At 37.9% G+C, this 22,105-nt stretch overlaps 1 protein-coding gene across 2 annotated transcripts in view; it reads right to left on the reverse strand.

Annotated features, from left to right (window-relative positions):
- CFAP54 (cilia and flagella associated protein 54) overlaps positions 1–22,105 on the reverse strand; it is a 297,839-nt gene that overhangs the window by 213,985 nt on the left and 61,749 nt on the right. For both annotated transcript variants that reach the window (XM_065887671.1, XM_065887669.1), the window contains exons 20-22: positions 7,280–7,456; positions 3,266–3,358; positions 2,822–3,007 (exon numbers count right to left, since the gene is read on the reverse strand). In XM_065887671.1, coding sequence (XP_065743743.1) covers positions 2,822–3,007; positions 3,266–3,358; positions 7,280–7,456 — 456 coding nt within the window. The remainder of the gene's footprint in view (positions 1–2,821; positions 3,008–3,265; positions 3,359–7,279; positions 7,457–22,105) is intronic.

A 22,105-nucleotide genomic window follows, 5' to 3' on the forward strand; every position in this document is an offset into this window, starting at 1 on the left:
TAAGACCTTAGCTTATAATACTAATCAACTATTAAGAGGAAAAAAAGGCACAATAGAAATGTGATAAAATTTAGAAGAGCCATCAGCTCTACAGCCAACCATAAACTTAAAATTATTGAGACTTAGGTCAATGAGTCACTTTTTCTAGAATCGCATTCACTGGTGACATGTTTTAAGTCAGGCAATCATTTCAGGAAAAGATGTCAATTCATGAGTATATCTATAATTAAGAACAACAATAATATTCGTTAAGCGTCTACTGTGTTGTAAGCGTTACGGTTAAACATCTGACATGCATAATTCCATTTAATACTCATAATAGTTCTGGGAGGTAACTACTATTATTATTCCACTTCACAGATGAAGGTTACCTGCCCAATGTCACACAGCTAATGTGAGGACCTGAAACTTAAACTCAGGTCTGTCTGTCTCTATGAACCCAGAAACTTCACTTCTATAAACTGATACTAAGAAAATAATCATGGATGCAGGTAAAGATGCTCAACATCACTAATTATTAGAGAAATAGAAGTCAAAACTACAATGAGGTATCACCTCACACTGGGCAGAATGCCATTATCAAAAAGTCTATAAATAAATTCTGGGGAGGGTGTGGAGAAAAGGGAACCCTCTTGCACTGTTGGTGGGAATGTAAATTGGTGCAGTCACTCTGGGAACCGGAAGGAAGTCCCTTAAAAAACTGAAACTAGAACAACCATATGATCCAACAATCCCACTCCTGGGCATATATCAAGAGAAAACTATAATTCAAAAAGGTACATGCACCCCAATGTTGATTGCAGCACTATTTACAATAGCCAGGACATGGAAACAACCCAAGTTCCCATCAACAGATGATTGGTTTAATGTGATATGTAAACACATACACACACACATACACACACGCCATGGAATATTACTCAGCCATAAAAAAAGAATAAAATATTACCATTTGCAGCAACATGGATGGACCTAGAGATTACCATACTAAGTGAAGTAAGTCAGAAAGACAAATACCATATGATATCACTTGTATGTAGAATCTAAAATATGGGGCTTCCCTGGTGGCGCAGTGGTTGAGAGTCTGCCTGCCAATGTGGGGGACACAGGTTCATGCCCTGGTCCGGGAAGATCCCACACGCCGCGGAGTGGCTGGGCCTGTGAGCCGCAGCTGCTGAGCCTGTGCATCCGGAGCCCGTGCTCCACAACGGGAGAGGCCACAGCAGTGAGAGGCCCGCGTACCGCAAAAAATAAAAATAAAAATATAAAATATGACAGAAATGGCCTTATCTACAAAACAGAAACAGACTCAGAGACATAGAAAACAAACTTACGGTTACCATAGGGGAAAGGGAGGAGGAAAGGGATAAATTAGGAGTATGGGATTAACAGATACAAACTACTATACATAAAATAAATAATCATCAAGTATTTACTGTATGGCACAGGGAACTATATTCAATATCTTATAACTTACAATGGAAAGTAATCTGAAAAGAATACATACATATATACATAACTGAATCATGTTGCTGCACACCTGAAACTGACACAATATTGTAAACAACTGATATATATACTTTTATTGAAGTATGGTTGATTTACAATGTTGTGTTAGATTCTGGTGTACAGGAACATGATTCAGTTATACATATATATATATACATATACTTTTTCATATTCTTTTCCATTATGGTTTATTACAGGATATTGAATATAGTTCCCTGTACTATACAGTAGAACTTTATTGTTTATCTATTTTATATACAGTAGTTTGTATCTGTTAATCCCAAACTCCTAATTTATCCTTCCTCCACCCTCCTTCCTCTTTGGTAACCACAAGTTTGTTTTCTATGTTTGCGAGTCTGCTTCCGTCCCATAAACAAGTTCATTTGTGTCATATTTTAGATTCCACACATAAGTGATATTATATGGTATATGTCTTTCTCTTTCTGACTTACTTAAGTATGATAACCTCTAGGTCCATCCGTTGCTGCAAATGGCATTATTTCATTCTTTTTTATGGTTGAGTAGTATTCCATTGTGTATACATACACTACACTGTGATATATTTTAAGATGCAATACCATGCAGATGTTAAAAATTATGTTTTGAAAGAATACTTAATGGAACGGAAAAAAGTCAATTATGTATTAAATGGAAATATCAGATGTAAAATTATATGTACACTATGACTAAAATTATATATTATACATAAATTCACATACATATGTGTATATATTTCTATGTACATATTGTGTGTAGATATATATATGTGTGTATGTATACATACACACACAAAGAAAAGCATATCTCTGGATCAGGGTTGCTCAACCTTCGCACTGTTGACATTTTGGACCGGATAACACTTTGTTGGGAGAGGGGTGCTGCCCTTTCCATTGTAGGGTGCTTATCAGCATCCCTGACCTCTACCCTCTAGATGCCAGCAGCACTCCTCTAGATTGTGACTACCAAAAATGTCTCCAGACATTGACATATATGTCCCCCCAGGGGCCAAAATTGCTTCAGCTTAAGAACTGCTACTCCGGATGATAGGAAAACAGGTAACATTTATTTCCAAAATTTCTAAGATCAATGCGTGTTGCATTTAAAATCCAGGAAAAAAAGTGTTATTGTAAAAAGCAAACTCATGAATACGAGAAGGAACGATTTATATTTTATGAGACTAAACTGCAATCATGGAAAATATATATTACAGGAGCTTTAGAGTATCTGCTGTGACTGTTTTTTCATCAGAAATTACTTAGTAACTGCTTAACGGGAAAAAACAGAGGAAAAAATTAGAAGAAATCTTTTCTACCTGTGTTAATAACATCCGAGCAGTAACAGCAGAAAGAGGTGGGTAAACCAGAATTGGTTTAGTCGTCTCCCCAATAGCATCACCAATAAGCTTTCCGTTAGAACAATAAGCAGCAATTGCAAAGATATATTTTTCATTGGTTTCTAAACCTTTTACTTCAAAAATGCTTTTGCCATCAGCCGGTATCTATTAACAAAAACATATTTCAAGTTATGCATGGAAAATTAAACGGGTCTTTAAAAATATAATTAAGTGACCTCTTTATGTTAAGGGAAAAAAACCTTTTTCATTTACTGTTGGATTTTAGTTATGACTCAAGATGAAATTAGACAAATTCACTGAAATAATGACTACAAAAAGGAGAAAAATGAACAAGACTCAATTGTCATTAATGAGACTTTTGGTAAGATTTCCTGACATTCAGGGTTTTTTAATTCGACGTACCGCTTCTCCTGAGTTTGGGAGATGATTATTGTTCAGTCTTACTTTTCCATAGCTCCCTTCTGCTTTGCAACCCAAAATGCAGTACCAGGAGACCTGCCACGGAGAGAGATGAGCCTGTCATCTGTTTAACAAAGCACTCAATTTCTTTTATCATGATGTGGCAAAAGGAATACTTTTCTACATCAAAATATAACTATTCAAGTTTTAAAACATGAAACCTAAGTTTATAAAAACACTTAGATTTACTCTTTAAAAAAAGACAAATATAGTTTACCTGGGACACCAAGACTAAAATAGTATTCATTATTAATTATTTTTAACTACTATTAAGTGAGCAGTTCCTATGTGTTAAGCATTGTTAGGAAATTTACATATACTTTCTCATATCTGAAACATCCCTATGAGACAGGATTTCTATTGCTATTTTGCTTTACAAAAGATGGAGATGCAGAGACGTTCAACAACTTGCCCAAGATCAGACAGTGGCAGGGAGTGACTCCAAAGATGACATCATCTTGATGAAAAAAAAGACCTACTCCGAAATGATTTTCGTATTTTGTTTAATAATATGGGACAAAAAGAAGGTAGTAAAAAAAGCAAGATACTAAACTGTAGTATTTTAAGTAAAATGTAAAAATACATATGAAAAAGCCTGGAAGAAAATGTTCCTAAATAAGAATAGTAGTAGAGTTCGGATGACAAAAAGGTAAGATTACGGATAATTTTTTTTCTCTAGTTTATAGATTTTCTGAAACATGATATTCTTTTGACAATTCTTAAATACAGATGTAAACCAAAAGCAATATGCAAATTACACAGAAACAATTAAACTTGATTAAATGGTTAGACAATGGTCTTTTTGCCAAGATGTCAAAATAACGGAGATTCCTCCTGGTAATGCACTATTCTCACTGTAGGGGGTAAGGGAGAGAGTTGATACCTAGGGAAAAGCATTATTAGGAGCCACACTGTCCAGGGATTAGTGATGGAAGGGTTGTCATCACTGTGGCATTCCCTTTTCCCAAAGGCTCCACCTCACAACATCTCAACTCCTAAGATGGAAAATAAGGGAAATGTAATTGTCTCTAAGAAGCAACTGCCTCTTACAGCTTAGCCCGCTAATTCTTCCTCTGGGTCAATGGAAGAATCCTCATTGTATCTTGTCTGCACAAGTCGTTCTCAACTCTGACTATGCACAAGAATCATTTTTTAAAATACAGTTTGTACAGAATCAACCATTTTTTAAAATTACATATACCTAAGCCTGCCTAGTCTCAATGAATAAGACTGTCTGGTACAAATAGCCGAAGTTTTGTGTTTCCAAAGAAAATTTCTCAGGTGACTAAAGAGCATTAGGAAAGGCAGAATTTCGAGGACAAAGAGAATGTTGAAGGAACTTGGAACCTGGAGGCCAGGAGAAAAAAACTCAGCTGAATCTCAGAAAAATTTAGAAAACTACCTTTCCTTGATTTTTCATGCAAAAAGAGTACCATGGGGCAGGGAGGGGGAAGGCAAAAGATGGTGTTTTATGACTTAGATCAGCGGACCCCCCCTTTTTGGCACCAGGGACCGGTTTTGTGGAAGACAATTTTTCCACAGACTGGGGCAGGGCAGGGCGGGGCGGCGGTGTGGTGATTGTACAGGCGGTAATGTTAGCAATAGGGAGCGATGGGGAGCAGCAGTTGAAGATCCGCTCGCTCGCCTCTCACCTCCTGCTGTGTGGCCCAGTTCCTAACAGGCCGCAGACCAGTACCAGTCCGTGACCCGGGGGTTGCAGACCCTGACTTACATCATTATTGCTCCAAGTTAAGCTCTACATACAATCCAGAATTTGAAGGGTAAATTTTCTCTAAAAGCATTTTTACAAGCAGGCTTTATATTTCTATTGTGTTCCACAGATGAAAACATCTTAGTCTGTGAAACTATTAGAAGACTGTGTCCTTAGAGTCTATGTAAGAGAAACGACACCATGGACAAACCACCACTAGCTTTGGACGTAAAAGTTTACAAGTAACACTAGCATTTTCAACCATTAAAACAGATGTTAATGCAACAAATGCCTTAACAAGAGGTTTTGATAAAACAAAAGATGGCTGAAATCTCAAACTAGAAAAGGTATTTAAGTCCATAGCACCATCTAGTGCTATGGAGTGGGTAACAGAAGGTATAATTTCCAGGAGCACACAACTTCACCAAAATATAATATACATCAACTTCACATCATGTGCTGAGTGACAAGTCCTACAAGTACAGGTCAAGTATGGGATGCTTATGCCTTCCTATTAATAAGCATTATGAAATAAACTAGTCACTAATTTGAGATACATAAAAAATAAGAACCTGGTTAAATAAATCAAAACATTCAAGTAAAAACAAACGAAAACTCTTGGCAAATCATCCAGTCTTAGCTCTGTACTGAATTTCCGAAGTCAGTGATCCTTATTCTTAAACAGATCCCCAAAATCCAAAGTTGAATTTTAAAACTATTAGCAACTGCAATAATGCATTTATTATAGCACAGTTAGGATGAATGTTGCTTCTATTCCTCCAATTATAAGGCATTATGAGGTGGTATTACTTCTCACTGATGTCCACCTCCCATTAGTCTGAAGCTTCTCAAAATATGGAACCATGTTTTATTTGTGTTTATTTTTATACGTTACCTCACATAGAGCTTGACAGATAGCAGACACTCAATAATTCTCATTGGACAGAATTTATGAAAAAAAATCATCAGATAATATAATCACAGTGTATAACCTCATTAACTGATTTTAGCTAACATTACTACATATGTTTAATACAAGGGATGGAAGGACATCGGTTAATATGCCAAGAATATGCTATAATATCTCATTTAATTTTCACAGAAGAAACATTTTACAAATGGAAAAGATAACAAAAGCAAATTTTTAAAAAACACTCAGAAAGTATATTTAGATTTCGTAAGGTCATATTGCTGGGGTAGAGCTAGAATTTTAAATCTGTATTTGTCTGACTTCAAAGCCCATGCCCTTTCCACTATATCAAGACGATGTATTTAAGTTCAAGCAGAACATCCTAAGAATAATCAAAGAAACAACTTTGTTTTTTCTACAACACCAAAGAGCATGTGTTCATCACCCAAAAGAGGAAAATGCAATATTTAAAATATAAATTAGGTGGAACCAAATGCTTATGAGGAAACTAAATCTCAAATAACAGTCCCATTTAGGCTAAGTTCCAAGGCACTGGGGCTAGGAGAAAGAGCTTCAATAAATACATAAAGAGTTATGACTTATAATGTGGTTAGAATGGTCATTTGTTTGCATTAAAAGAATCCCCAATGGGCTTCCCTGGTGGCGCAATGGTTGAGAGTCCACCGATGCAGGGGACACGGGTTCGTGCCCAGATCCGGGAAAATCCCACATGCCGCAGAGCGGCTGGGCCTGTGAGCCATGGCCGCTGAGCCTGCGCGTCCGGAGCCTGTGCTCCGCAACGGGAGAGGCCACAACGGTGAGAGGCCCACGTACCGCAAAAAAAAAAAAAGGATCCCCATTTACACAGAAGAACTTTCGGAAGAGTCTCTAAATTCACCACCTCCAAATTTTCTTATCTTCATCATTGGCTCTCAGAGTAACTTCTATCCCCTTTAAATGCCTGATTCTATCTCAAGGAAACCTTCTTGAAGTTGAGCACACTAGGATGTCAGCATATGACTGTGTCATGGTGAGGAAGATACTTCAAAATGCTTCTCTCTCATTTCTCCTTACTATATATCTGGGTGTAGCAATACAGGAGTAAGTTTCTTATAGCAAAGCTATAAGGAGCCAAAAGGGAAACAGCATAAAGGAAAAAGGGTCATGAAGAAACTACAGATAGTTAAAGATACTGGAATACTAATCCCAGTGTTCAGTGTTTATATTAACCAATAAGATTATTCAAGCCCTAAAGGCAATAAAAGTATTCATTATTATAGTCATAAAAGTACTTACGTTGCTTTCCATGAGGTAAAGGTCATAATAGACAACATACCTTAACATCAGAAATAAATGGAGCAGGTTTTAATGTCACAGAACAATGAGTTCGGGCTAGCAGGATGGGTGGAGGAGGTACTCTGCTTTTCTTTCTTTTAGCAATTTCCACATATTTCTGACATGAATACAGTACACTTTGTTCTGCTTCGGTCTTCTCAATTAAAGAATATGCTTCCTATAATAAAGTGTGAAAATAGGAAATCACATTTCAAGAGCTTGAACTTCATTGTATTTGGAGAATTCTGGTGATGTTAAACATTATCTTGATATATGTATTTTTTGATGCTCAGTGGTATACATATTTCAAGTAGTAAATGATGTTCCAGAAGTAAAAAATAGCTAATAAATAAGGCCAAGTAAAAAATAGCTATTAAGGCAATGACATTATATTTATATGTCTAACATGTTTATCATCATTATCATACATTAATATATTTCATTTTCAAATCAAACCCTCTGAATATCTGCAATCATATTTCATCGTCCTTAAAAATTTTGTAACAATATTATCTGCATTGATACTTATGAACTATACACCTACACTCAATGCAACTTGAAATGTGACTCTCAAGTAATGACTATTGGCATATGTGGTTTATAAAATTATTTAAAACCAAATTATTGATGGTTTCTTACTATCAGCAAAAACAAATAAAATATACAAAAGTACTTATTCTATAAACCTACAGGAAAAGCGATCACCTTTTTAAAAGGTTACACATTTAGTGGTATCACATGAAACAAAAAAACATAAAAATCAGAAAATCTAAATAATATTTCAAAATAAATATAGTAAGGCTAACTATAACACCAATAATAATATATGTAAATGAGTTAAACTCCTCTCTTACATAAAATTAAAAAGCAAAGACTCTGAGCACTAAAGCCAAAACCCAAGTAAAGATTAAAATTGAATGATAGAGGGGAGACGAGGGGAAGATGGCGGAAGAGTAAGACGCGGAGATCACCTTCCTCCCCACAGATACACCAGAAATACATCTACACGTGGAACAACTCCTACAGAACAGCTACTGAACGCTGGCAGAAGACCTCAGACCTCCCAAAAGGCAAGAAAGTCCCCACATACCTAGGTAGGGCAAAAGAAAAAAGAATAAACAGAGACAAAAGAATAGGGACAGGACCTGCACCAGTGGGCTGGAGCTGAGAAGGAGGAAAGGTTTCCATACACTAGGAAGCCCCTTCGCGGGTGGAGACTGCGGGTGGCGGAGAAGGGAAGCTTCGGAGCCGCAGAGGAGAGTGCAGCAACAGGGGTGCGGAGGGCATAGCGTACAGATTACCGCACAGAGGATCAGGGCCGACCGGCACTCACCAGGCCAAGAGGCTTCTCTGCTCACCCGCCGGGGCAGGGGGGGCTGGGAACTGAAGCTCGGGCTGGGGTTGGCAGCGTGAACACAGCCTACAGGGGGCTAGTGCACCACGGCTAGCCGGGAGGGAGTCCAGGGAAAAGTCTGGACCTGCCGAAGCAGCAAGAGACTTTTTCTTGCCTCTTTGATTCCTGGTGCGCGAGGTGAGGGGATTAAGAGCGCTGCTTAAAGGAGCTCCAGAGACGGGCGCGAGCCGCGGCTAAGAGCGCGGACCCCAGAGACGGGCATGAGACGCTAAGGCTGCTGCTGCCGCCACCAAGAAGCCTGTGTGCGAGCACAGGTCACTATCCACACACCCCCTTCCGGGGAGCCTGTGCAGCCCGCCACTGCCAGGGTCCCGGGATCCAGGGACAACTTCCCCAGGAGAACGCACGGGGCGCCTCAGGCTGGTGCAACGTCACGCCGGCCTCTGCCGCCGCAGGCTCACCCTGCCCTCCGTGCCTCTCCCTTCCACCCCCCACCCCCGGCCTGAGTGAGCCAGAGTCCCGGAAGCAGCTGCTCCTTTAACCCCCTCCTGTCTGAGCGAAGAACAGACGCTCTCAGGTGACCTACACGCAGAGGCGCGGCCAGATCCAAAGCTGAGCCCCGGGAGCTGTGAGAACAAAGAAGAGAAAGGGAAATCTCTCCCAGCAGCTTCAGAAGCAGCGGATTAAAGCTCCACAATCACCTTGATGTACCCTGCATCTGTGGAATACATGAATAGACAACGAATCATCCCAAATTGAGGAGGTGGACTTGGAGAGCAAGATTTACGATTTTTTCCCGTTTTCTTCTTTTTGTGAGTGTGTATGTGTATGCTTCTGTGTGAGATTTTGTCCATATAGCTTTGCTTCCACCATTTCTCCTAGGGTTCAATCCGTCCGCTTTTTGTTTTTTTCTTGAAAAAAAAATTTTTCTTCTTAATAATTACTTTTTATTTTAATAACTTTTTTATTTTATCTTACTTTATTTTATCTTCTTTCTTTCTTTCCTTCCTTCCCTCCTTCCTCCCTCCCTCCCTCTCTCCTTTCTTTCTCTCTACTTTTTCTCCCTTTTATTCTGAGCCGTGTAGATGAAAGGCTCTTGGTGCTGCAGCCAGGAGTCAGTGCTGTGCCTCTGAGGTGGGACAGCCAACTTCAGGACACTGGTCCACAAGAGACTTCCCAGCTCCACATAACACCAAACAGCGAAAATCTCCCAGAGATCTCCATCTCAACGCCAACACCCAGCTTCACTCAACGACCAGCAAGCTACAGTGCTGGACACCCTATGCCAAACAACTAGCAAGACAGGAACACAACCCCACCCATTAGCAGAGAGGCTGCCTAAAATCATAATAAGTCCACAGACACCCCAAAACACACCACCAGACGTGGACCTGCCCACCAGAAAGACAAGATCCAGCCTCATCCACCAGAACACATGCACTAGTCCCCTCCACCAGGAAGTCTACACAACCCACTGAACCAACTTTAGCTACTGGGGAGAGACACCAAAAACAACGGGAACTACGAACCTGCAGCCTACAAAAAGGAGACCCCAAACACAGTAAGAAAAGCTAAATGAGAAGACAGAAAAACACACAGCAGATGAAGGAGCAAGATAAAAACCCACCAGACCTAACAAATGAAGAGGAAATAGGCAGTCTACCTGAAAAAGAATTCAGAATAATGATAGTAAAGATGATCCAAAATCTTGGAAATAGAATAGACAAAATGCAAGAAACATTTAACAAGGACCTAGAAGAACTAAAGATGAAACAAGCAACGATGAACAACACAATAAATGAAATTAAAAATACTCTTGATGGGATCAATAGCAGAATAACTGAGGCAGAACAACAGATAAGTGACCTGGAAGATAAAATAGTGGAAATAACTACTGCAGAGCAGAAAAAAGAAAAATGAATGGAAAGAACTGAGGACAGTCTCAGAGACCTCTGGGACAACATTAAACGCACCAACATTTGAATTATAGGGGCTCTAGAAGAAGAAGAGAAAAAGAAAGGGACTGAGAAAATATTTGAAGAGATTATAGTTGAAAACTTCCTTAATATGGGAAAGGAAATAGTTAATCAAGTCCAGGAAGCACAGAGAGTCCCATACAGGATAAGTCCAAGGAGAAATACGCCAAGACACATATTAATCAAACTATCAAAAATTAAATACAAAGAAAACATATTAAAAGCAGCAAGGGAAAAACAACAAATTACACACAAGGGAATCCCCATAAGGTTAACAGCTGATCTTTCAGCAGAAACTCTGCAAGCCAGAAGGGACTGGCAGGACATATTTAAAGTGATGAAGGAGAAAAACCTGCAACCAAGATTACTCTACCCAGCAAGGATCTCATTGAGATTTGATGGAGAAATTAAAACCTTTACAGACAAGCAAAAGCTGAGAGAGTTCAGGACCACCAAACCAGCTTTACAACAAATGCTAAAGGAACTTCTCTAGGCAAGAAACAGGAGAGAAGGAAAAGACCTACAATAACAAACCCAAAACAATTAAGAAAATGGTAACAGGAACACACCTATTAATAATTACCTTAAATGTAAATGGAATAAATGCTCCCACCAAAAGACACAGATTGGCTGAATGGATACAAAATCAAGACCCATATATATGCCGTCTACAAGAGACCCACTTCAGACCTAGGGAAACATACAGACTAAAAGTAAGGGGATGGAAAAAGGTATTTCATGCAAATGGAAACCAAAAGAAAGCTGGAGTAGCAATTCTCATATCAGACAAACAGACTTTAAAATAAAGACTATTAGAAGAGGCAAAGAAGGACACTACATAATGATCAAGGGATCGATTCAAGAAGATGCAACAATTGTAAATATGCACCCAACATAGGAGAACCTCAATACATAAGGTAAATACTAACAGCCATAAAAGGGGAAATCGACAGTAACACATTCACAGTAGGGGACTTTAACACCCCACTTTCACCAATGGACAGATCATCCAAAATGAAAATAAATAAGGAAACACAAGCTTTAAATGATACATTAAACAAGATGAACTTAATTGATATTTATAGGACATTCCATCCAAAAACAACAGAATACACATTTTTCTCAAGTGCTCATGGAACATTCTCCAGGATAGATCATATCTTGGGTCACAAATCAAGCCTTGGTAAATTTAAGAAAATTGAAATTGTATCAAGTATCTTTTCCGACCACAACGCTATGAGACTAGATATCAATTACAGGAAAAGATCTGTAAAAAATACAAACACATGGAGGCTAAACAATACACCACTTAATAACGAAGTGATCACTGAAGAAATCAAAGAGGAAATTAAAAAATACCTAGAAACATATGACAATGGAGACACGACGACCCAAAACCTATGGGATTCAGCAAAAGCAGTTCTAAGAGGGAAGTTTATAGCAATACAACCCTACCGCAAGAAACAGGAAACATCTCGAATAAACAACTTAACCTTGCACCTAAAGCAATTAGAGAAAGAAGAACAAAAAACCCCAAAGTTAGCAGAGGGAAAGAAATCATAAAAATCAGGTCAGTAATAAATGAAAAAGAAATGGAGGAAACAGTAGCAAAGATCAATAAAACTAAAAGCTGGTTCTTTCAGAAGATAAACAAAATTGATAAACCATTAGCCAGACTGATCAAGAAAAAAAGGGAGAAGACTCAAATCAATAGAATTAGAAATGAAAAAGGAGAAGTAACAACTGACACTGCAGAAATACAAAAGATCATGAGAGATTACTACAAGCAACTCTATGCCAATAAAATGGACAACCTGGAAGAAATGGACAAATTCTTAGAAATGCACAACCTGCCAAGACTGAACCAGGAAGAAATAGAAAATATGAACAGACCAATCCCAAGCACTGAAATTGAAACTGTGATTAAAAATCTTCCAACAAACAAAAGCCCAAGACCAGATGGCTTCACAGGCGAATTCTATCAAACATTTAGAGAAAAGCTAACACCTAGCCTTCTCAAACTCTTCCGAAATATACCAGAGGGAGGAACACTCCCAAACTCATTCTATGAGGCCACCATCACCCTGATACCAAAACCAGACAAGGATGTCACAAAGAAAGAAAACTATAGGCCAATATCACTGATGAATATAGATGCAAAAATCCTCAACAAAATACTAGCAAACAGAATCCAACAGCACATTAAACGGATCATACACCATGACCAAGTGGGGTTTATTCCAGGAATGCAAGGATTCTTCAGTATATGCAAATCAATCAATGTGATACACCATATTAACAAATTGAAGGGGAAAAACCATATGATCATCTCAATAGAAGCAGAGAACGCTTTCAACAAAATTCAACAGCCATTTATGATAAAAACCCTGCAGAAAGTAGGCATAGAGGGAACTTTCCTCAACATAATAAAGGCCATATATGACAAACCCACAGCCAACATCGTTCTCAATGGTGAAAAACTGAAAGCATTTCCACTAAGATCAGGAACAAGACAAGGTTGCCCACTCTCACCACTCGTATTCAACCTAGTTTTGGAAGTTTTAGCCACAGCAATCAGAGAAGAAAAGGAAATAAAAGAAATCCAAATCAGAAAAGAAGAAGTAAAGCTGTCACTGTTTGCAGATGACATGATACTATACATAGAGAATCCTAAAGATGCTACCAGAAAACTACTAGAGCTAATCAATGAATTTGGTAAAGTAGCAGGATACAAAATTAATGCACAGAAATCTCTGGCATTCCTATACACTAGTGATGAAAAATCTGAAAGTGAAATTGGTACAACCACTATGGAGAACAGTATGCAGGTTCCTTAAAAAACTACAAATAGAACTACCATATGATCCAGCAGTCCCACTACTGGGCATATACCCTGAGAAAGCCATAATTCAAAGAGTCATGTACCAAAATGTTCATTGCAGCTCTATTTACAGTAGCCCAGAGATGGAAACAACCTAAGTGTCCATCATTGGATGAATGGATAAAGAAGATGTGGCACATATATACAATGGAGTATTACTCAGCCATAAAAAGAAATTAAATTGAGCTATTTGTAGTGAGGTGGATGGACCCAGAGTCTGTCATACAGAGTGAAGTAAGTCAGAAAAAGAAAAACAAATACCGTATGCTAACACATATATATGGAAATTAAGAAAAAAAAATGTCATGAAGAACCTAGGGGTAAGACAGGAATAAAGACACAGACCTACTAGAGAACGGACTTGAGGATATGGGGAGAGGGTAGGGTAAGCTGTGACAAAGCGAGAGAGTGGCACGGACATATATACACTACCAAACATAAAATAGATAGCTAGTGGGAAGCAGCCGCATAGCACAGGGAGATCAGCTCAGTGTTTTGTGACCATCTAGAGGGGTGGGATAGGGAGGGTGGGAGGGAGGGAGATGCAAGAGGGAAGAGATATGGGAACATATGTATATGTATAACTGATTCACTTTGTTATAAAGCAGAAACTAACACACCACTGTAAAGCAATTATACTCCAATAAAGATGTAAAAAAAAGAAATTGAATGATAGAAAATAGAATAGCCTTTCCAACAAACTGCACTGGGACAATTAGACATCCACTTGCAAAAGAAGAAAGTGAGACCCATACATCACATTATATACAAATAGTTAACTCAAAATGAATCATAGAACCAAATATAAGAGCTAAAATTATAAAATTCTTAGAACAAAATATAGGAGTAAATTTCTTCACCTCCTTGAGTTAAACAATGGTTTCTTGGATATGACACCAAAAGCACACCAAAAGAAAGAGTAGGTAAACTGAAATTCTTCAAAATTTAAAACTTCAAATGATACCATCAAAAAAATAAAGACAACTGACAGAATGGGACAAAATATTTGCAAATCATATATCTGATAAAGGACGTGTATTCAGAATATATTAAGAACTGTTACAAATCAATAATAAAAAGACAACCCCATTAAAAAATGAACAAGGGGTTTGAATAGACATTTCTCCAAAGAAGATACACAAATGGCCAGTGACTGACTCAAGAAGAAAAACCTGAACACAGGAATAATGATGAAAGAAACTGGGAAAGATATCCAAAAACGATATCCAAAAGGACTTTCCCATGAGCGTCAGTCTCAACTGATACTATTTTTTAAAATATTTTGAATATTCATGAACTGATTAATTCCTATGCCATTTTTAAAATTTCTAACTACAGAGAAAGCTCCTCAGAGAATATTCTAAAATTATTATAGCTTTGATAACAAAACCTGAAAAAATGACTGCACTTAAAAACATAGAGCAATCTTCTTACAAATATTAATGTAAACGTCCTAAATAAAATACTAATACATTGATCTAACAATATGTTAAAGGAATAATGTACTGTAATTATATTGTCTCTCTCCCAGGAATAAAAGGATGATTTAATATTAGGAAGTCTAAGGATATAATTTAATTTATCCATAAATCAAATGAGAAAAATATGATTACAGTTTCAATGGCCAAAAAGATATTTGAACAGTTTTTAATAGTCAGTATTAATTTTAAAAAAAAGAAATGGAAAGAGTCTTATGAATATAGTTAATGCTGTCATAAGACTAATGAAAATGAAAACACAACATACTAAAATTTATAGGATGCAGCAAAAGTAGTTCTAAGAGGGAAGTTTTTAGCGAAAATGTCCACCTTAAGAACAAAGAAAGACATCAAATAAACAATCTAACTTCACACTTCAAGGAATGAGAAGAAGAACAAAAAACCTAAGTCCAAAGTTAGTAGAAGGAACATCAAAGATCAGAGGGGAAATAGAGACCATAAAGACAATAGAAAAGTGTGTTGGTTTCTGCTTTACAACAAAGTGAATCAATTATACATATACATATGTTCCCATATCTCTTCCCTCTTGCGTCTCCCTCCCTCCCACCCTCCCTGACACAAAAACAGAAAGATAGATCAACGTATTGAAGTTTTAAGTGAAAGGTAACAAGAGAAAAGTCTCAGACAGAGTCCTTGATTTAGGGAAATCAGATAAATTATCTAATAGAACTCAAGGTAGACCTAATGCTAGTTAGAAATTAAAATCCTAACTTAGCGGGCTTCCCTGGTGGTGCAGTGGTTGAGAATCCGCCTGCTGATGCAGGGGACACGGGTTCGTGCCCCGGTCCGGGAAGATCCCACATGCCGCGGAGCGGCTGGGCCCATGAGCCATGGCCGCTGAGCCTACACGTCTGGAGCCTGTGCTCCACAACGGGAGAGGCCACAACAGCGAGAGGCCCGCGTACCGCAAAAAAAAAAAAAAAAATCCTAACTTAGCGAGGTAAATCATTGAGCTGCTAATAAAATTCCACTTATAAGAAAGTGATTGATATACTAATTCAAAAAGATATATGCACTCCCATGTTCACTGCAACATCATTTATAACCTAAATGTGCACCACTGGAGGAATGGATAGAGAAAATGTGAGATGGATAGATAAATAACGAAATTTTATTCAGCCATTAAAAAAAATGAAATCTTGCCATTTGCAACAACATGGATGGACCTTGAGGGTATTATGATAAGTGAAAGAAGCTAGACAGAGAAAGATAAACACCATATGATCTCACGTATATGTGGAATCCAACAAAAAAACAAAAACAAAAACCAAGCTCACAGATGCAGAGAACAGATTGGTGTTTGCCAAAGGCAGGGAGTTGGGGGTGGGCAAAAATGGATGAAGGGGGTTAAAAGGTACAAACTCCCAGTTATAAAATAAATAAGTCATGGGGATATAACGCACAGCATGGTGAATATAGTTAATGCTGTATTGCATATGTGAAAGTTGCTAAAAGTGTAGATCTTAAAAGTTCTCATCGCAAGAAAAAATGTGTTAACTGTATGGCGACAATTATATAAGTTAATAATATATTATTAATACATAGTAACATAAGTTAACAAGACTTGTGGTGACCATTTAGCAATATATATATAAATGGAATTATAACGTTGTACACCTGAAACTAATACAATGTTGTCTATTATACCTCAATTAAAGAAAAGAAAGTGATTAGGGTTTTTTTAAAGGGGGTTCCTCAAGTACAAGGAGGAAATATCACCAGAAAAGAAGACGCAAAAAATCAAGATAGAAAAATTTGCATGAAACCAGCTCTACTTAATTGTGAAAGAGAAAGTATTATCGATATGGGTGTGACTTGCCTATCCATGGCCAACATGTCGCCTAATATGTCTAACAAAACATGTTGTTTTGTTTGTTTTATATCTTTATTGGAGTATAATTGCTTTACAATGTTATATTAATTTCTGCTGTATAACAAAGTAAATCAGTTATATGTATACGTATATCCCCATATCCCCTCCCTCTTGGGCTTCCCTCCCACCCTCCCTATCCCACCTCTCAAGCATAGAGCTGATCTCCCTGTGCCATGCAGCAGCTTCCCACTAGCTATCTGTTTTACATTTGGCAGTGCATATATGTCAATGCTACTCTCTCACTTCGTCACAGCTTACCCTCCCCCCTCCCCATGTCCTCAAATCCATTCTCTACATCTGTGTCTTTATTCCTGTCCTGCCCCTAGGTTCATTGGTACCATTTTTTTAGATTCCATATATGTGCGTTAGTATATGGTACTTGTTTTTCTCCTTCTGACTTACTTCACTCTGTATGACAGTCTCTAGGTCCATCCACCTCACTACAGATAATTTCATTTCTTTTTATGGCTGAGTAATATTCCATTGTATATATGTACCACATCTTCTTTATCCATTCATCTGCTGATGGACATTTAGGTTGTTTCCATGTCCTGGCTATTGTAAATAGAGCTGCAATGAACATTGTGGTACATGACTCTTTTTGAATTATGGTTTTCTCAGGGTATATGCCCAGTAGTGGGATTGCTGGGTCATATGGTAGTTCTATTTTTAGTGTTTTAAGGAACCTCAATACTGTTCTCCATAGTGGCTGTATCAATTTACATTCCCATCAACAGTGCAAGAGGCTTCCCTTTTCTCCACACCCTCTCCAGCATTTACTGTTTGTAGATTTTTTGATGATGCCCATCCTGACTGATGTGAGGTGATACCTCATTGTGGTTTTGATTTGCATTTCTCTAATGATTAGTGATGTTGAGCATCCTTTCATGTGTTTGTTGGCAATCTGTATGTCTACTTTGGAAAAATGTCTATTTAGATCTGCCCATTTTTGGATTGGTTGTTTGTTTTTTTGATATTGAGCTGCATGAGCTGCTTGTATACTTTGGAGATTAATCCTTGGTCAGTTGCTTACCATATGATCCAGTAATCCCACTCCTGGGTGTATATCTGCAGAAAACCATAATTCAAAAAGACACATGCACCCTGATGTTCGTTGCAGCACTATTTACAATCGCCAGACATGGAAGCAACTTAAATGTCCACTGACAGAAGAATGGATAAAGAAGATGTGGTACATATATACAATGGAATTTACTCAGCCATAAAAAAGAATGAAATAATGCCATTTGCAGCAACATGGATGGACCCAGATATTGTCGTACTGAGTGAAGTAAGTCAGATAGAGAAAGGTAAATATCATGTGATATCCCTTATATGTGGAATCTAAAAACAAGGGTACAAATCAACTGATCTAGAAAACAGAAATAGAGTCACAGATATAGAAAACAAACTTACAGTTACCAGGGCGGAAAGTGGGGGGAGGGATAAATTGGGAGATTGGGATTGACATATACACACTACTATATATAAAATAGATAACTAATAAGGACCTACTGTATAGCACGGGGAACTCTACTTAATACTCTGTGATGACCTATATGGGAAAAGAATCTAAAAAAGAGTAGATATATGTATATGAATAACTGATTCACTTTGCTGTACACCTGGAACTAACATAACATTGTAAGTCAACTATACTCCAATAAAATATTTTTTAATTAAAATAAAATAAAATAAGCTATAAGGATATATTGTACAACACAGGGAATAAAGCCAATACTTTATAATAACTATAAATGGAGTATAACCTTTCAAAGTTGTGAATCACTATATTGTACACCTGTAACATATAATATTGTAAGCAACTACACTTCAATTAAAAAAACATATTGTTTTATTGCCACAAAACAATAGTACTGAAGTCCAAAGTACTACTGTCTGAATGCAAATCTCTCTGCCTATGGTTCCCACTAGAGAATGTGTGACCTGCCTCTTTTTACAAGTTACTCAAGGCTTATGATGCCAGATTGACATTAAATACATTTGAAAACGACTTAACGTCCACAGTGCAGGAAAACACTTGCAGAAAGATGTAATGCAATCCGGAAGGCCGTGATTAGGACACACCTAAACAACCATCACAAGACTGGAATGATAAAGTACCATATTGATTACTCATCTAGTAGATCTCCCGAGGTATATTCTGGGTTCTCAACAATATTATGTACATTTCAGAAGAAGATGAAAAGTAGGTTGTCATATCCAAGAATCCTGGCAAAGAATATTGCTGAGAATAAAATATACGCTTTATAAGATCTAAGAGAAAAGACAGAAAGAAATGTGTAGTTTGATAGAGAAAAATATATCTAAAGCATCAAAAATCATACTGATGTGACAAAAAGAATATTCCACAGTGCTTAAATTAGAAGATGAAATAGTAGTAATAATAATGGCTAACATTTATTGACTGCTTATTCTACGTCAAATGCTAAGCATTTTATAGGCATCGTTTCATTGAATCTTCCCCAAAACACCCATTTTACAGATGAAGGAATTAAAATTTAACAGAGCATGGGTAATTTGACCTTGGTCATACAGCTAGTCAGTGGCAGTGCCAAAACTCTAATCCAAGAGCCTTATACTCCTAACCATTATGATTTCTTGTCTTAATACAAAGTGAAGTTAAAAAGAAGCATGGAGAGGCAGCCAGAGATGAAGTTTTCTATGCAATAACGTCAAAATATTTAAAAGAAAAAAATCCTAAAATGTAAATATTCTAAAATCTCTGTCAGTAGTTTGAAGACTGCAGGTCAAAACATGACCTCAAAACAGGGGGGTTAGAATCAAAAAGGGTTTTACTCTTTATGAGGAAGACTTCAGCATGAACAATTAAAAAGAACTGAGAAGATCTCTGAAGAATACTGGCTTACATATAGTTTTCCTTAAAAAAGCAAATAGAATTAATTTGACTAAAATGTTATAAAATAGGAAAAATCACTTCACTTGGTAATCCAGTTACTGCTAACATAGTTAATACAATGGTATTTAGGGGCCATCAAGGTGTAAATTCAGCAAGTATTAGAGCCAGGAGTGATTAGAACTTCTAGTGGCCTGGGCTTCTTCATGAGTTCTGGTTTCAAATTAGGACCATAAAAGTGGATTCTGTGTTGATTATAAAAAATAATCTGCTAATCTATAATGCTCCTTTGTTTAGAGTTGAAGCATTATGACTGGATTTCGGAACTGCTAAAATCATATCAATTATTGATTTAAGTTTCAACATATAGTCCTAGGGGAACACTAAATGCATCAGTTAGGGCTCTTTGCAACAGAAGCAACAGCAACATGAGGCTTGGAACACAGCAGGTCCAGAGAGGCAAGAGGCTCTACAGAACACAACTAACATAGTCTAATCAGGACACAGGCATTGGAATGAATGAATGCCAACTACTTTTTGTCTTTTTATCCCTCTGTTCAAGATTCAGATTCCAAGAAGGGAGCAACCAATCAGCCTAGCTTGCATCACCAGTCCTCCTCTTGGCTGGCAGAGAAGAGAGGCCCTGAAAAGTCCTACCTGATTTCTTCTAGTGGGGAAGAAGAAATTCCTCCAAAGGTGATGTTTGGAAGAGGGAAAGAAATGCTAGACAGAAAACAACAGTATACAACCCTGCCCTGGTACCCTCAGCACTTGGATTGAGGAGTATTCCTGCCTCTTCCCAGTGAGGAATTGCTCCGCAAAGACGCTGAAGGTTGGGCTGCTGGACTCTGAAGTGAACTAGGAGTGATGATCATAAGCCATATACTGACTCCTCTATTTATCGGAAGTAGAAAATCAGAGACATCTCAGGCTGGTTCTAGGTGCAATCTATTAAAATCAATCTGAGGTATAATGTGTAAAATGCCAATATGGACTTCCAGAAGTCAAATAACCGAGACAGGAAAACGAGAAAAATAAAGCCCCACAATCAAGAAAAAAAGCCAGCCATCTCTTTTGGAAGGCTAACGGGTTCTTATCAAAGGTCTGTCCCTCATCCATAGCAACAAGCTAGTCCACCTTTAATGGACTTGGAATAAAACAGACACCTGATGAGAGTATCCATCTCCACAAGGTCGGGAAACTTCTGAAAAACTAAAACAGGGTATGAATTATTTAAGGATTCTGCAAAGACCCAGGCTTTTCAAATCTTTTTTATGGTATCAGGTGACACATCAAATACTGATTTGTGGATAATTTTATTACCAGACCGTGATAATGTAAAGCATGCTGTAATATAGCCCAAAAGAAAATGATTGCCAAGGGAATGAAATTTATTTGTCTTCTTTAAGGAAAGAAACTTTGGCAATTATTTGAGCCATAACATCGTTGTTTATGAGAGTACCCTGAGGACTGATCATTAAGCTTTAACACCAGGATGAAAAATTGCCACAGAGGAGCAGAGGTGGCTATAGAAGATTTCAGGACTTCTAAATAAATATTCAACATTTCCCAGCTGGTGACAATTCTTATGGAGGGCTCCTCGTAAAAAGTAGAGCTTCTAAATGCCTCTCATGAGTCTAAGAGGATATTATAATTTTTCTTAAAAGTTTCACTTAAGAAATAGAAGGAAAAGATACACAAGGAGAACATGAAAACTTCAGACCTCTCACATCTCCCGTGTGTTCCCAGTCACAGTGGTAGAAAGACAGAGACCTAACAGAGCAATGGGCATATTGTGATAATATAAAGACAAGATTGCATCATAATAAACCAAAAGGGAAAATCCCAGAGGCTTTACTCTCTCTGGACTGTGAGAGGTCATGAGATGAGTCCTGAGAGAAACAGTTCTAAAAGAAAGATAAGTTTTACTTGCCATGGAAGTAGGACTGAAGTACTAATGTCCTCCAAGCACTAGGCAGTAGCGAGCGGCTGCAGAAGCAACTGCTGAGAAAATGGATCTGAACCCCAGGAGTCTTCCAGCAGAGATCAGACACCACTTGGCCTGGTCAGCCGAGACCATCCAATACCATCATCCAATTCCTTCATTCAGATGCTGGAAATTCTACTGTAATGAGGCTCTCCCCTAATACTGCCAGGACAGACTTCCCCACCTTGAACACTGATAGCATCTATTTATCCAGAATCCTTAGACTTCTTACGAGCTAGACTCTACTTTCTCTCTGGTCTCACCTCTTACCATCCTCACCAAACACTTCCCTCCCCTTTGCCGTTGCATCGAAGCTTCTGTTACACTGAATGACCTCCAGGACCACAAGCACTCTATGACCTTTCTAGCCTCAGGACCT

Source organism: Phocoena phocoena, chromosome 11, assembly GCF_963924675.1.
Source record: "Phocoena phocoena chromosome 11, mPhoPho1.1, whole genome shotgun sequence".
In the NCBI taxonomy this organism is placed as follows: Eukaryota; Metazoa; Chordata; class Mammalia; order Artiodactyla; family Phocoenidae; genus Phocoena; species Phocoena phocoena.